General features: G+C 45.3%; 1 protein-coding gene across 2 annotated transcripts in view; it reads right to left on the reverse strand.

Moving 5' to 3' along the window:
- Positions 1–15,326, reverse strand: part of OXCT1 (3-oxoacid CoA-transferase 1) — a 458,536-nt gene that overhangs the window by 209,258 nt on the left and 233,952 nt on the right. For both annotated transcript variants that reach the window (XM_085631175.1, XM_085631176.1), the window contains exon 12: positions 7,711–7,783. In XM_085631175.1, the coding sequence (XP_085487301.1) occupies positions 7,711–7,783 (73 nt within the window). The remainder of the gene's footprint in view (positions 1–7,710; positions 7,784–15,326) is intronic.

The following is a 15,326-nucleotide window of genomic DNA, read 5'->3' on the forward strand; positions in this document are numbered from 1 at the left end:
ATGGAATCTTCAGAATGAAGACTACAGGGACCGTATGGAAGAAGCCATTGATCAATATCTATCCCATAATGTAGGGTCTACGGCGGAATCTCTATGGGAGGCAATGAAGCCCACTCTTCGCGGGGTGGACATGTCCTTCTGTGCCGCGGCCCATAGGGTCCGTAGAGAGTCTCTTATTCAGGCTGAAGCTACACTTTTGGATCTGGAGGGGTGTAGCAGGGATGAGGGGGGGTGGCTGGTCCGCTGCCAACTGATACTCATGCAACAAGGCTACTCATCCCTCATGCTCGACGAAGCCCATCAGGCTTGGCTGGCAACCCGGAGTAGGATATACCAGTGGGGAGACAAGTCGAGTAAGCTATTACATAGATTGTGTAAGGGTGCGTCGGGTTTCCTTGTTCTCTCGGGCATTGTCGGACCGGATGGGTTGCTCATATTGGATCCGTCGGCCATAGCAGAGAGTTATGCGGTGTATTATGCGGACTTATATATTCCTAGGGAATGTCTGCCAGCAGAGGCGATAGGCCGGTTTTTAGATGATCTCCCATCTCGGGCCCTCTCTGACGAGGTCAGTGTGGAACTGGACTGCCCACTCACTGAGGACGAACTGGGTTCCGCCCTACGGGCGCTGCGCCCTGGGAGGGCCCCTGGTCACAATGGTTTCCCGAACGAATTCTTTGAACAATACCTCCTCCAGCTTGGCCCTCACTACCGTAAAGTGGTGGAGGAATCTAGGGAGCATGGTCGTTTGCCCAGTGATTGGCGGCATGCGGAGGTGGTGGTCTTTCATAAACCTGGTAGACCTCCCGAGCACCACGCCTCTTATCGTCCCATCTCCCTCCTCAACGTCGAGGCCAAGGTCATGGCCAAGGCTTTGGCCAACCGTCTTCGGACACATATCTCCTCCCTAGTGCATCCGGATCAAGCTGGGTTTATGCCCCAGCAGGCGACCCGCCATAATATCCGCAGAGCGCAAACAGCTATTGCAGCAGTTGGGGGCTGGGGGTACGTGCGACACTATTGCTCGCGGACATGGATCGTGCTTTTGACTCATTCAGTTGGGAGTATTTATTTGCGCTCCTCCGTAGACTGAATTTAGGGCCTCGCTTCTTGTCCTATCTAACCCTGCTCTATACTGACATAACGGCGAATGTACGCGTGGCTGGCTCTGTTTCGTCGGTTTTTACTATTGCTCGTGGCGCCAGGCAAGGGTCTCCACTATCTCCATATCTGTTCGCCAATGCTATGGAGCCCCTGGCTGCGCATCGATGCGCAAGTGGCTGGTCTTGAATGGGCTGATGGGCTATCGGATTGCATAACCCTATATGCCGATGATGTGTTGTTTTTTCTCACTAATTTGGACAGGACTGGCCCGCGGCTGTTGCGCATCATGCAGGTGTTCAGCAAGACCTCTGGCCTCTATGTGAATGAGCGAAAATCTACCCTTTGGGTTTTGGTCGGAAGGGGCGATCTTGGTAACTGTGTTCCTCTCTGATTTGTAGTCGACTGCATGGGACAGAAATCTAGTGCCGGTGTGGAACAGGGTGCGCGAGGATATTAAAACATGGTCCCACATGCCCTTATCAATATATGGTCGCTCTGCAATTTTTAAGATGGTCTCTCTTCCTCGCCTCTTATATCAGCTACAAAATCATCCATTTCCTATCTCCCCAACATGGTTCCGCCAGGTCAATGCGGTCTTGGGTCAGTTTTTATGGGGCATTGGGGTGGCTCTTCGTACCGGTTTCCAATCCACATATTGTGGAGGGCTTGAGACATCTGGCATTCTCTCGTACTATATGGCTTCGCACCTTTTGGTCCTTAATGAATGGTGGTATGGGGATAGGTTGGATCCGGTGTATGCAGTGGAGCAGCGGCTCATGGGCGATCACTCGCTGCACACACTCCTATATTCTGCGCCCCTGCTGCGCTCTTTGCCAGTTGCCACACAGCTCATTTTTCGGATCTGGAGACAGGTTTTGTGGAGGATGGGTTGGTGGAACCGTTTGACCCGGGAGACCCCATTGTGGCAGAATGGACGCCTTCCGCAGTTGGCGGCCTTGCCTGGATTCCGTGAATGGGACGCGATTGGGATCTCCACCTTGGGGGATGTAATGCGGGGGCCCGTGTTGAAGTCATTCCAGGACCTGCAGAAAGACTTTCAAATGCCGCGTACCCAATTTTTTACATATCTGCAATTTCGACATGCTATTTCCCCTAGCTTGGAGGGACTGGAGGAGCTGGCCAATTTCAGCCCGGTGGAGGCAAAAGTTTTTATGGGTGATTTGAAGGACCATAAGATCTCTAAAATGTATCTATCCCTGGTCACACATAGCTGCCCATCCCTGTAGCGTCTTCGTGAGGTGTGGGAGAGTGATGTTGGCCCGCTTGAAGAGGAGGACTGGGTAGAGGCCATTGCCTCCCTTCGTGGGGCGGCCATTGCCATGAGCCTTCGGCTTACCCAGTTTAAATACCTTCATAAGGTGTATTTCACTAGAGTCAGGCTGTACAGGGCGGGCTTGGTGGCTTCCCCGGTGTGTCTACGCTGCATGCATGAAGAGGGCACTCTGCTTCATACCATATGGGATTGTTCCACGCTGGCGCGGTTTTGGCGGCGAGTAATGACATGCCTGTCAGAGGTTTTGAGTTGGGACCTCCCTCACTCACCTCAGCTGGTTCTCCTGCACGTTATGGATGATATCGGGGACAACGTCTACAAACGTCACCTTATGCTCCTGGGCTTTACCTTTGCCAAGCGTGAGATTGCTCGAGCCTGGAAGACGACAGTTGCGCCATGCGTCTCGGTTTGGAAGACAGGCTTAGATTTTTCTATGGGTTTGGAGGCTCCCATCTTTATAGCGAGGGGGTGCCCCTGTAAACACTACAAAATCTGTAAGTGTTGGGCAGAGTATCGGGGACTAGATTTGGAGCCTGTTCCAGCACAGGGCTCGGACCGGCTCTGATCTTCGCCCCCCCCCCCTCTTTTTTTTGTTTGGCGGGGTTTATTATTTATTTTCCTTTTATTTGATTTGATTGTATATACATTAGGTGGGATAGAGCCCTTTTTGTAAGGTATTGTAGTGGGTGTAGGATTGATGCTCTGACTGTACAACTTGATTTTGCTTGGCTAACAGTGCGATTGGGTGGGGGGCAGAGGGTTTTGTTTGTTCCTTATTTCTTCTGTTCAATTTGCAAGTCCATCCAATATTGTTTTTTTACTTCAATATGAGAAAAGTGTCAAAGTCATGATAATGTATATTGATGCTATGGAAACTTCTGGGTTACAGAGCTCCTCTCTAAGTGCTTTTGACAAATAAAATAATAATAATAAAAGGTCGAAAAAACGGGTTCAGAGGCTACAATAGATCATCTTGGTCTCAACGTGAACAAACACAAAGATATTGGATCCTCCGAGAATATACATGAGGAAATCCTAAACATGTATAAATGATCGCTAATGTGTGAATATCATTCTGTAGTACATAAAAGGATGTCAAACCCTTGTCCACTTAAAGTTGCATTCTTCATCCTAGCGTCTGCTCCTGTCTATGGTTGGATGTTTTAAATCATAGTTTGTTCTGAGGGATGTGGATCTGTTCCTAAGGTGTGAACTATACTAAGTTATAGTCACAATCTATCTAAACAAGTTTTCTGTGTTCAGTTGCACATCTCCATCTAATTTTGAGGTGATATTCCGAGACAAAAAGTAAAACTGAGTAAGTGTAGCAAATCTAACATTTTCAAAATAATCTGCTTCTTACAATATTAAAACAAGAGGGTTTTGATAGGGCTCCTTATGTCTAATTAGTCAACATGTTTGTGCTGATATACAAGCCTGCAAATCCTCTGAGGCATTGGTTAGGACATACGCAAAAAAACTATTGATGGACAGAATGCAGAACAATGTCATAAATTCATCCCAGTACAGAGACCTGGGCCTAAATCCATCGTTTTTTTGCTCACCATGCCATTCCAGTTTGGACCCAGCCATATGCAAATCAGTCTTGTCCCTGTGCCCAATGGGAACAGTGAAGCCCGAACTGCCAGGCGAGGTACTCCCTGGACTGGAAACAAGCATCCTAGGACCGGTTTCGGGGTTTCACCCCCCTCCAGCCGTCCATCAATTGTGTGTCTTTTGCTCTGTTAGGACATAGGCCTTTATGTGTGCTTATTACCTTATTCAATGGTGAACTAATCTAGAGTAAATGATACACCTGTACTTGCTTCCAAACTAGCCAAGATTTATGGAAGGCATGACACCATCTTTAGGGAAGCTAATCATCAGCAGTATGGGGATAATCCTAAATCCACTCTCCCAATTCTGTTAGCATACCATTAGAACAGAGGTGAAAACATTAAAAATGTATACGACACACCAAAGACTACCTTAATCTAATAAGTGAACGTTCCTCAGATCCTTTTAAAGAGATTTTTTTATCCTTATTGTTAAGGAATTGTATACCAATACACCCCAGAGCGCTACACGTGTGCGATAGAGGAACTGATCAGAGCTACAGATTGACACTATATGACCCCATTATCCTTTTCATGAAGTGCATCAAACTAGCTCAAATAAAAAGAATCTTCAGTTTTGTAGAAGATATCTACGATCAAATGGGTGAAATTTCTATGGGCTCCAATTCTGGACCAACTTTGGTCAACTTTTATGTTAACACCTCTAAAGAACAAAAGTTCTTTAATGCCCAGGCCCGTTCTCAATTACTATATGGCTGTAGCACCGAATTATCAAATCTTAGTTTTATGGACAGGTGATGAAGAATCAGTGATACAATTCTGGAGGTCGATATAACAAAAAGACTCACAAAGACACAAGCATCATGTGAAGAAAGGAACTGACATTCCATGACCTCTAGATTACCAACATCACACTTTTGACTATCGCATAAATTGATCTGCACCAATGTTATCCACTTTCAGAACTGAAGCAATCCGGTACATTTCAGAGTGAGAGTGCTTTAAAAAGTATCATCAGCTTCATGCTGGGAACTAACAAGAACACAAATCACACAGCATGCACAACTACTCTAAACTTTAATTAAACAAATATAGGTGAAAACAGGAATAACTAGGAATTCAAAGATACTTTCACACAATACACTATAGTATTTAACTGTGCAGTCTTGTTGCAACAGTTGTGGTCAATACAACTACTCGACCTGGTACTTTTTTGCTGGGTTATCCCGAAACTTGTTGCCATCCTCCTGTATTTTTTCTGACCTGGTTTTTGTTGGTTTTATGACTCTGGGCATTTTACCACTGATGATCAGTGCTAAAGTGCATGTGCTCTCCCCTACAAACTTGGTAAGACTGGTCTCCCCCTGTTTGGCATATTAAATTTACCCTTAAGTCCCTTGTACAGTATTATCCCATATACTCAGGGCCTGTAGATTAAATGCTGCTAGTGGGCCTGCAGTGCTGCTTGCGCCACCCACAGATGTAGCCTTTCAAACCTGTCTCAGGCCTCTGCCACTGCAGGGCTTGCATGCACAGTTTACCGCCACAGTGACTTTGCATTAAATGCTTGCCAAGTCTAAAATGTCCCTTTTACTACATATAGGTCACCCCTAAGGTAGTCCCTAGGTAGCCCTATGGGCAAAGTGATGTGTAGGTAAAAGGTAGGGCATGTGCCCTTGTTGTGTGGCATGTCCTGGAAGTGACAAACAGCCTATTTGGTTTCTCACTGCTGTGAGCAGCTCCTCTCATAGGTTTGCATTGGGAATTCCCCAATATGTGTTTCAGTTGTAATTTCTGATATGAAAGGAGTATTTATACCATGTATGGTTTGTTTTGAATAGTGGTAATAAATCCTGCTTCTCGGTAAAAGCTGATTTTATTACTATTTTAGAAATGTCACATGGAGGTGGGCATTTCTGTGTGCTTATGAATCTTTGTGCTTTGCAGCCTGACTCCAATCAACATATGGTTTAGACTAAAAGGGGCCCGTTTTGTGCTCTTACTATAGACAGTCACAGAGGGAGCTGAGGTGTGCCCCGCATATCCTGATTAGTCTTCCTTGGCTAGAGTGATGGGTGGGGTTGTCACCTGCCCCTGAACAGGGCTGCGCCTGCCTTTCACAATACTGTCTCCGCCCCCCTGTAGCGTGTCTGGAGCAAGGGCTGGGGATTGAATGGGGGTGTCGTGTACTTCTAAAGTTTGTTTGAACTAACCTTCGGAACAAAGACATTTGGAGTACAAGTACAGGGGGTGTGACCCCATGTTTTTAGACACCGAGTGGGACTTCTAACCAGATGCTGCTGGCTCTAAATCTGCACATTGCCAGGAGGTATCTGTTATGCTGCCAAGATGAACCGCCATGGGACTTTGCTTTGTTGTACTAACCTGCTAAGAAGGACTGTTTGTGCTGGACTACTGCCTGCACTCTTGCTTTGGTGCCCCCAGTGCTCTCCAAGGAGTGCTGTGTATGCTCCTTGCCTCTGTTGAACCCAGCGCTTGGGGAGCACGGTTTCTGCTCCCTGCCTCTTGATGTGACCAGCGCGTGTGGTGAGCGCTGCCTTGTTTTTGGCACCTACAGAAGAAGTGTGTGGTGAGAACTTTGTTTTCTGCTGTCTCAGGGGAGGTCAAAAGAACAGCCCGTGGTGGGCACTGCAACTGAGCTGCTTGTCCCAAGGGCCAGCACATGGTGAGTGCTGTGGGCTCAGATGCATGTTCCAGGAAGACCCGGTGTGCCACCGGCCTCAAGGGAGGCTGCAACTACACCTACTGCAAGTGCGGTGAGGAAGCAACCTTCCCCAGCACACTGGTTGCTGAAAGCCCCCCTCAACTCCAGCCTCGAGGGATACGGAGAGCAGGGCTTGTTCTCCGATCGACAGAGTGTCTCTCCCGTTGAGGCCTGTTGTGAGGGGCTCCTTTATTTGGCATGGCTGTGTTCCCTGTTAAAGGGTGACTCTCAGCAGCTGCACCGCACAGTCATGGGCAGCTGCTTGCTTATGGAGGTCTTGAGGGGCAATTATGGTTATACACGGAGGGTATCCACCACCCCCCTTACCGAGTGGAGCAGGATGGTGCCGGCAATTCTGCAGTTCTCCGGGAGCTGATCCCGACAGGGATTGTTGTAGTGAGATAGCAATCACAGTAAATTTCCAGAAAGCTCTTAAGGATTTCCCTGCACTCATCGGCAACCTGGTGCTGTCTTTGTAGTGAGGGTGCATACTTCCTTTTAGATTATTGGTAACAGACCCAGGTGGACCAGACTTCACTGTTCATTGCCCCTTGCTGTTAGAGGACGCACGTTTACCAGGAAGCCAACAATATCACTGTAATGCACGTAATAGGCGCGCTGATGGTCCTACAGCCACACTTTAGGCCTGATCACGGTATCGTGTATAGTGGGAGGGCAAGTCTTCCTCCATCTGTACCTGCCTAGGATGATATATATGTTTGTCATAACCTGCTGCATTTTCTGCCACGATTTATGATGCATGTCGTGTTATGCCTTGCAATGATAGGATAATGAATATTATTTTAGGACCTGCATAAAATGTACAGCGATGAGGTTTACACATTGCCTCTGGGATAAGCTTGGCTGCTCTGCCAAGCAGGGGTTACCCTGACTAGAGTGGTGGGTTCTGACTGGATTAGTTGCGTACCCAAACAAACCAGAAAGTCAGAAACCCCATTTCTAACAAGATTTCGTAATATAGAACAAATTGAGGCCAACTTGAGACTTACCCTCTAATCATGGCAAAGGACTCATCACTGGAAAAAAAAGATGCTCCTGGAAGGACGGTGACAGTTTCTTTCCCTAAAATAAATAGCATACTTAATTAAATTTATCCGATTATGCATTCAGTCAGTGTCTGTACTTTGCAAATTAGGGTAGCATCAAAGCCTAACATTATTTTTCAATTATAGAATATCATTTTCCAATGCCAAATGACATTTCAGATTCACCATTATGTTAGGCTTACTGAAGAGTGTAGATTTGTATTGAAGCTTGGATACACGCGACCCCCCCCCCCCCCTGTATTTAAAAGGATGTACTGAACTACACCAATCCACACTTTAAAAGAGAGCAATTAGGATATGCAAAACTTACAAAAACTGAACTATGACAGATTCAATATCTCAAATGAAGAGCATGAGCTATATGCAGTCGTCCTGGAGCAGCGTAATATATGCTCTACCTTCTATATATCATTGATAAGCATTTGCATGTAAATCATACATCCAACATGTGTTTAACATCATTAATCTGCGTGTTCCACTCTAATAAAAATTGTAGTAAGTCGTAGTTTTAGGTCATTGAGAAATCATGTGTAACTGTACTAATCATGTGTAACTGTTCCAAGCTGAATGATAATCCATTTAGCCAAAATTACAGAAAGTACTCACACTTTAATAATAATCTTTTGATGCTAAAGATTAATAATAATGTAATCTGCTTCCATTTTGAGTATTGAGGTAACATAGTCTGATGCTGTGCCTTCGCTGAGTATTTCACACTTTAGGTTTCCCAGTATGCCGTTTCTCTTTCCTCTACAGGTGCATTATCGGATTCCTCGTTAGGTACAGCAAGGTTTACTGTTATGTGTTAGACTGATAGTGAGGCCTGGGAAGAGAAAGCTGGCAGCAGACGTGATGGTATGACAGTGAAAGAAGCCTTCAGTACCTTGCATATTAGGAAGATGCAACATTCAAGGAAAAGCAGATGTGTACCTAATTGTGTAACAATGGGCATTTCAGGAGTTTACCGGTTCTCAACAGATAAATCTAAATCTGGTATTTGCAAACTACTCACCCCTTTGGGCCTCAAGGCGCTGGGGCCGTCGGGGAGATTAAGCGAGCTATTGCCCAGAGTCACATGGTGCTGAGGTGCCGCTGTGAATCGAAACATAAGCCCGGCGCTCTGGAGTGAACCGCCCTGGCCGCTGCACCACACCTCTCCCATATGTCACCACAGGATTAGTCTTGGACTGTGGGAGCGAGATATCAATGTTCTGGAACCTTCAATTGTGCTTTTAATTAGTGTTCCGTAGTTAGCTAGTTTTAGACACTACCCTGACTAAAAAGAGAGCTGAACTGCTCTGTTGATTTTTTTCCTTTAAGTGGAAAGCTTTAAGCTAGACACTCTGGTTTCCTCTGAAGTTCTAGGAGGTTTACAGATTGCTGACACTTTCTTCCCTTCCTCTTTAGAAATCCCCTAATGACTTTTTTCTTCAATTTACAGTGTGTGGGTTTCTTTATGGAATACATTAATTGGATATTTTGCATTCTTAATGTATTGTTTGTTGTTAGTATTTTGTATTTCATAATTGTTAGACTGGGCATTCTTGGTGTGGCTTCCTCTGCCTTTTTTGCCTTCGGACCTTCTGCTTTTGTGGACTCTGGGCACTTTACCACTGCTAACCAGTGCTAAAGTGCATATGCTCTGTACTCTAACCATGGTAATGTTGGCTTATGCACAATTGGCATATTTAATGTACTTAAAAGTCTCTACTAAAGTTCCTGTAAATTAAACACTACTAGTGGGCCAATTAAGTAGCCTTTAATCAGGTCTCAGGCCTGCCATTGCAGAGCCTGTGTGTACAGTGTTAAACTGTCATATCAACCTGGCAAGTTAACCCTCTTGCCAGGCCCATACCTTCCATTTTTATTACATACAATTCACCCCCAATATGGGCCCTGGACAGCCCTAGGGCAGAGTGCAGTGTATTTAAAGTAGGACATGTACTTTTACGTTTGACATGTTCTGGTAGTAAATACATTCATTTTTCAATACTGCAAGGCCTATCTCTCCCATAGGATAACATTGGGATTACCTACTACATTTTAGAAGTGTAATTTCCCACATGGGGAGGAAATGGAATCCCCGAGTTTGGTGTCTCTGGAATCACAAATTAAAATCACAACTTATGGCAAAGTGGGATTTTACATTGTAATTCTGAAAATGCCACTTTTAGGGTGTTTGCAGTTTCATACTTTAGTCATTTGGTGCCCTCTGTTGGTCTATGAATACACATCTGGGGTCAGTGACAGCTGAGTTTTGTGCATTCCCTCTAGACAGCTACACACAAAGGGAGCGTAGGTGTGACTGATGGGCAATCCACAACCTGATGGACCAGCCTGGGCAGGATGGGAGGGGAGCTGACAATTACACCTAAATAGACTCTGTCCTGTCCCCATACAAAGGGAGGCATACCCCCTTATAGTGAGTCTGGAGCTAGGGCAGAAAGGGAAGCGACTCTGTGCACTTCAAAGGCATCTCTTTGAAGTCCCCTCCCCCACTTTTAAGGCACAACTGGGTATAAGTACTGGACCTCATACACCACCACTTCAGTACACTTCTGGACCTGTAGATACTCTGCCAGGAAAAAGGACTGCTGTGATGCTGAAAGGACTTACACTCTGCTGCTCTGCTGGACTGCTGCTCTGATGTGCTGACCTACTGCCTGCTGCCCTCCTTGCCTGGAGAGAGTAGGATTGGTCAAGACAAAATAGGGCCCCTGAGAAACAATATGGGCAGGGAACCAGGGGTAAGTAATCCCAAACAACAAAAAAGAACAACCTTGCCTATGATAAATGAGTGCAGATTATCACGCTATCATACGGGGAATATCTCCCCAATCTCATTAAGCCACAAATATTTGCATTACTTCAATTATAAAAACCATAATCTGGAATAAAATAATTGACTATACATTTTAATACATTGTATGTGTGGGCAGGTATAGGCACGTGTGGGCAGGTATAGGCAGGCATGTGTGGGCAGGCATAGGCGTATGCGCTTCCAGACCTTTCCTCCAGTATCCCATTGCCCGAGGCATTGAGCCTGGGAGTGCTGAAGGTCTCTCCATTTCATTTCTCCTCCGTATCCGTGCACAGTACTGGAAAAGCCCTCCATATGAGGTGCTTGAAAATGCGTGCGCTCCAGATCTTGGGTTACTGAAAGGAGGGAGAGAAGGGGAGGGCATTTCACCCAAACTAACTATCCGAGCAGGATTCAATAGGAATCCAGGGCTCTTCCTTGGTCCCTTTGGCTAAAGGGGCAGGCCTCTCCCAGATAACAGCACCTGTTAAGTATTAAAGTAACCTCAAAAATTTCTCTGTCACACCCCTTTATTTTTTTAACTGTATGTAACCCTTCATCCTAAGATTTTTTGCCTTGCTCCTGATTCGATGTTGATGTCTCCCGTCCTTTATTGTATATTATATGTATACATTGTTCCATTGTTATTTGCCTTGACCTTGCTTCTGTAAAGCGCTCCGATACCTCTGGGTCTAGCCAGCGCTATACAAAACCTCTAAAATAGAATAAATAAAATAAAAATATACAATGTTTCAATAAATACAAAGACTTCAACCCAGTAATTAACAATCAATTTTGATCTTCGTCCCCCTATCAGTTCATTCAAACTCATCATCCATACCTACACATACCACGTCATACATACCATACATATCCAAATAACAAACACCACACAATATATCTCCTTTAGTGTTCACAGTAAAAATAACAGGAGTGGAAACAATGCACTAGGACAAGGATAGAGCTGTCTTCACTTGAGATGCTTAGTTGTCATTGTTGGATACAGGCATTTTCTGACTCTTTAGTATAGATCATTTGTCTTAATCCGCACGTACAGTGTCCACCATTATATAATGCGTGTTTCGGTGGAAACCGCAATAGTGGTTACACCTTCATTAGGCCGCTCACGAATATTATTCCAGGGCTCGAGGTGGAGTAGAAGGGGGAAACAATATGTGGTTGTCTCAAATCATGTCTCTACAAACAGATTGTTTGCTAGAGATAACCTATCCTTAGGGCGCATATACGTGGATATGCCCAATATCTCAGGACAGAATCCTCTGTTCCTGATTAAGTGGATGCACGCTCTCCGATATATAATAAGGTGCTCAAATCCAATCGTGTTCCTTATGTAATGAAAAAGTCCTGAGCATGGGTGGACAACTGCAAAAGGTTAAATCAGGGAACACGGGGTCTGGTATCTCATGAAGGGAACGATGTATACCTGATTTCATCTTTTGTGGTTTTCCACCCATCAATCTGGTTTCTGGCTGCATCCGCTATTGTGCTTCATTTGTTGGGTTATATGTGTGATGACAATCTGTGCAACAGGCTGAAGTTTGTGCAGTGGAGTCTACTAGGTAGGCTGCCCTCAGATTCACTTCTGAGTGCTGTATGGCTCCCCTTTGTCTTTGTAGCACTGGCTTTGGCTGATTGGTACTGCAGGAGCACTGGTGGCAACTACTCTGTCTTACTTTTTGTATTCACCTGCTGTGATAGGAATTTCATAGGACTTCCACTTGTGCCTTCTACTTCCTATATCATGTCTTAATTAGTGTTATATCTTTGCGGGTTCTATGCATGTCCATTAGTTTGACCTTGTTGGGTCTAGTGTTTCCATGAAAGGATGTGCTCAGTTCTCTTTTCGGTGTTTAGGTTCTGTCTGTTCACAATGTCTCTGGTTTGTACACCTATAGTAGTGGATGTTAGCTTGGTTCACTATTACAGATTTAGTTGGGCATTGTGTCAGCTTGGCTTACAGTGTTCTATGCCACTACAGAGCCTATTATCAGGGCAGCAGGAGATGTCTTTCAAGTTACAGACCTTAGGTTGTAATTTTCATTTGTTCTTTATCGGTTGAGAAATTGATTATTCTTGGGGAATTGCTGGGTAGTTTCAGTACTTTTTGGAATTAAGTGTTGGCTCCTCTGGGTTTCAGTCCCGAGCTGTTACCCCTAGTCAGGGTGGATTTGTCATCTGGCCAAGGTCATTCACCCGCTTGTCTTCTGCCTCACTTTCAGTTGGCAAATATGGTTGTTCAGGAGGGCAGTTATTTTAACTGGTGTTTGTGTGCCTTTTAAGTTCAAGTTGCACGTCAGAAGACTAGCAGGCTTGCTACATCATCATAGAGTAAGTACTGGGACAAGGAAAAAGGACAAGAAGGTTCTGGACCAATTATTTGTGGTAATCTTCTTTACTTTGAATCCATGTCTTACTTGTCCTAGTCATGTATCCTGCCCTCCCATCCCCTTGACTATCCTCCTCCACCTTCAGTGTAAGGACTGGCACAAGTAAGACCTGGACTCAGAGTACTGAAAATTACGAGGAAGTAATCAAGCCATTCAGTGGCAGCATCCCCTTGCAATTTTGAATAGAACTAGTTGCTTTCTATTTTCCCAAATCTTTCATTAACTAGTTTCTTAGGAACTGTCAAAATATTAACTGTCTCAGGAGCAAGATAGCACCTCAGTACCTACCGCAGATCCCACTGCCACACTGATAAGCACATAACCTCACTATAGGCACTTGGAGCTGGGCCAAGGATGCAACATAGCACCTCAGTACCTACCTCAGACCCCACTGCCACACCGATAAGCACATAACCTCACTATAGGCACTTGGAGTTGGGCCAAGGATGGTGAGCAGCCACCACTACACATACAGAACAAGTTACTTACCTTCAGTAGCACCTTATCTGGTAGAGATTATCTAGCCACAGATTCCTTATCTTAGAATCATCCCCAGGTGCCCCTGGAACTGGACATTTTTCGTAAGCAGTACCCCTGTGTGCCAGTAGGTGGTGTTGTTCGGCTCCACATGGTATCATCGAAAGTGACGTGTGGGGTGCCTATATAGGTCAAAACCAAAGGAAATGATGGACGGAGTGTTGAACATTGCAAGCACTCACTCCCAGTCAACTGATCTGGGTTTAATCCATCACCGTTCTTTAGCCCACTCTGCCACCCCAGTTCAGACATGACCATATGCAAATCAGTCTGACCCTGTGCCTCATGGGAACAGTCCAGCCCGAACTGCCAAGCCATGTCTTCCCTGGACCGGAAACAAGCTTCCTAGGACCGTTCAGTTCGGGCTGGACTGTTCCCATGAGGCACAGGGTCAGACTGATTTGCATATGGCCATGTCTGAACTGGGGTGGCAGAGTGGGCTAAAGAATGGTGATGGATTAAACCCAGATCAGTTGACTGGGGGTGAGTGCTTGCAATGTGCAACACTCCGTCCATCATTTCCTTTGGTTGTGCCTATATAGGTGCCACCAGAGCGCTCTGATGTCAGTTTCTTTTCACGACTTTCCCATTCGGGGGCGCGGGGACACCAAGAACTCTGACCACTGATGTGGGAAACTTGGGGCCTGAAAGAGAAACATCCCTGGCCCTAGAAATCTGTTCGCAGAGTGGGGAGAATGGGTGGGTCGGTAAGGAATCTGTGGCTAGGTAGAGTATCTACCAAATAAAGTGTTACACAAGGTAAGTAACTTATTCATCTGGTAAAGGCTTCTAGCCACAGATTCTGTAAATACTGAAAAAGTCAATGTTAATATAAATAACGATACATTCATGTATAAAAACGAAATCGCATCTTTATTGACTAATTCCATGTTAACCTCGACTCAGAAATATGTAGTTAGGTAGGACCCGAGACCCAGGCCAGAGGTCCCCGATTGACAGTTCACAGGTGGGATGGCACGTAGCTGGCAGACAAATGCGCAAACAAGAAATGCAGGATCAATCCCACAGATAGGCGCAGTGACACCACAATGGTACAGGGAGATTGGCCCCAATTAAAGCACACATGGCTGGAGGGGTGTGCGTGTTCCCAAAACACCATAAAGGCAGATGCCACATGAAGTTAGGAACACATAGCCAATCAGAACACAGTACACAAAGTGATTACATGCTCCCCATCCCAGACATCCTGACAGGTTACCCACTGGCTATGTTGTGTCCATGCAAGATCGAGGTCCACCTGGGTTCCTCATCCAATACATTAATTTATGACTTCAAAAGACAACGGTACACATTACTTACCAAAAAGTGATTGCAGAACTATTTTATTGCATTGAATGAGCTTTATAAAAACCCATGTTAGATTGACTGTAAATTGAGACACAGTCAGCAGACCCGATGCCTGTGTCTGAGCTCCTGGCCACAATGTTTAATTAAATGAACTGTACTTGTTTTGCCAAATGCCTCTCATCTCTTGTTTTATCAGGTTATTTCATGTTTAAGCAATACTTGGTGAGCCCCTCCAGGTCACACGCCAGGTCCAGGACCTCATGTTGGCAGCAAGAGGCATAGGTCTCTGCAACCACGCTAGACTAGTGTGACACAGGGGCCAAAATAAAAGTCAGGATACCAATTTCTCTTGGGGCAGGATTACATGGCATTTTATCATGTAGAGGACGTTCCACTCTGAATACTTGCTAAATAACTATTTATTTTAATTACGGTTTCGATTATGAGCAGATGGAAAACCCTAACCAATAATAATGAGAATATACAATACACTGGAGAAAGGCAGT

Source organism: Triturus cristatus, chromosome 2_1 (genome assembly GCF_964204655.1).
Source record: "Triturus cristatus chromosome 2_1, aTriCri1.1, whole genome shotgun sequence".
Taxonomy (NCBI): Eukaryota; Metazoa; Chordata; class Amphibia; order Caudata; family Salamandridae; genus Triturus; species Triturus cristatus.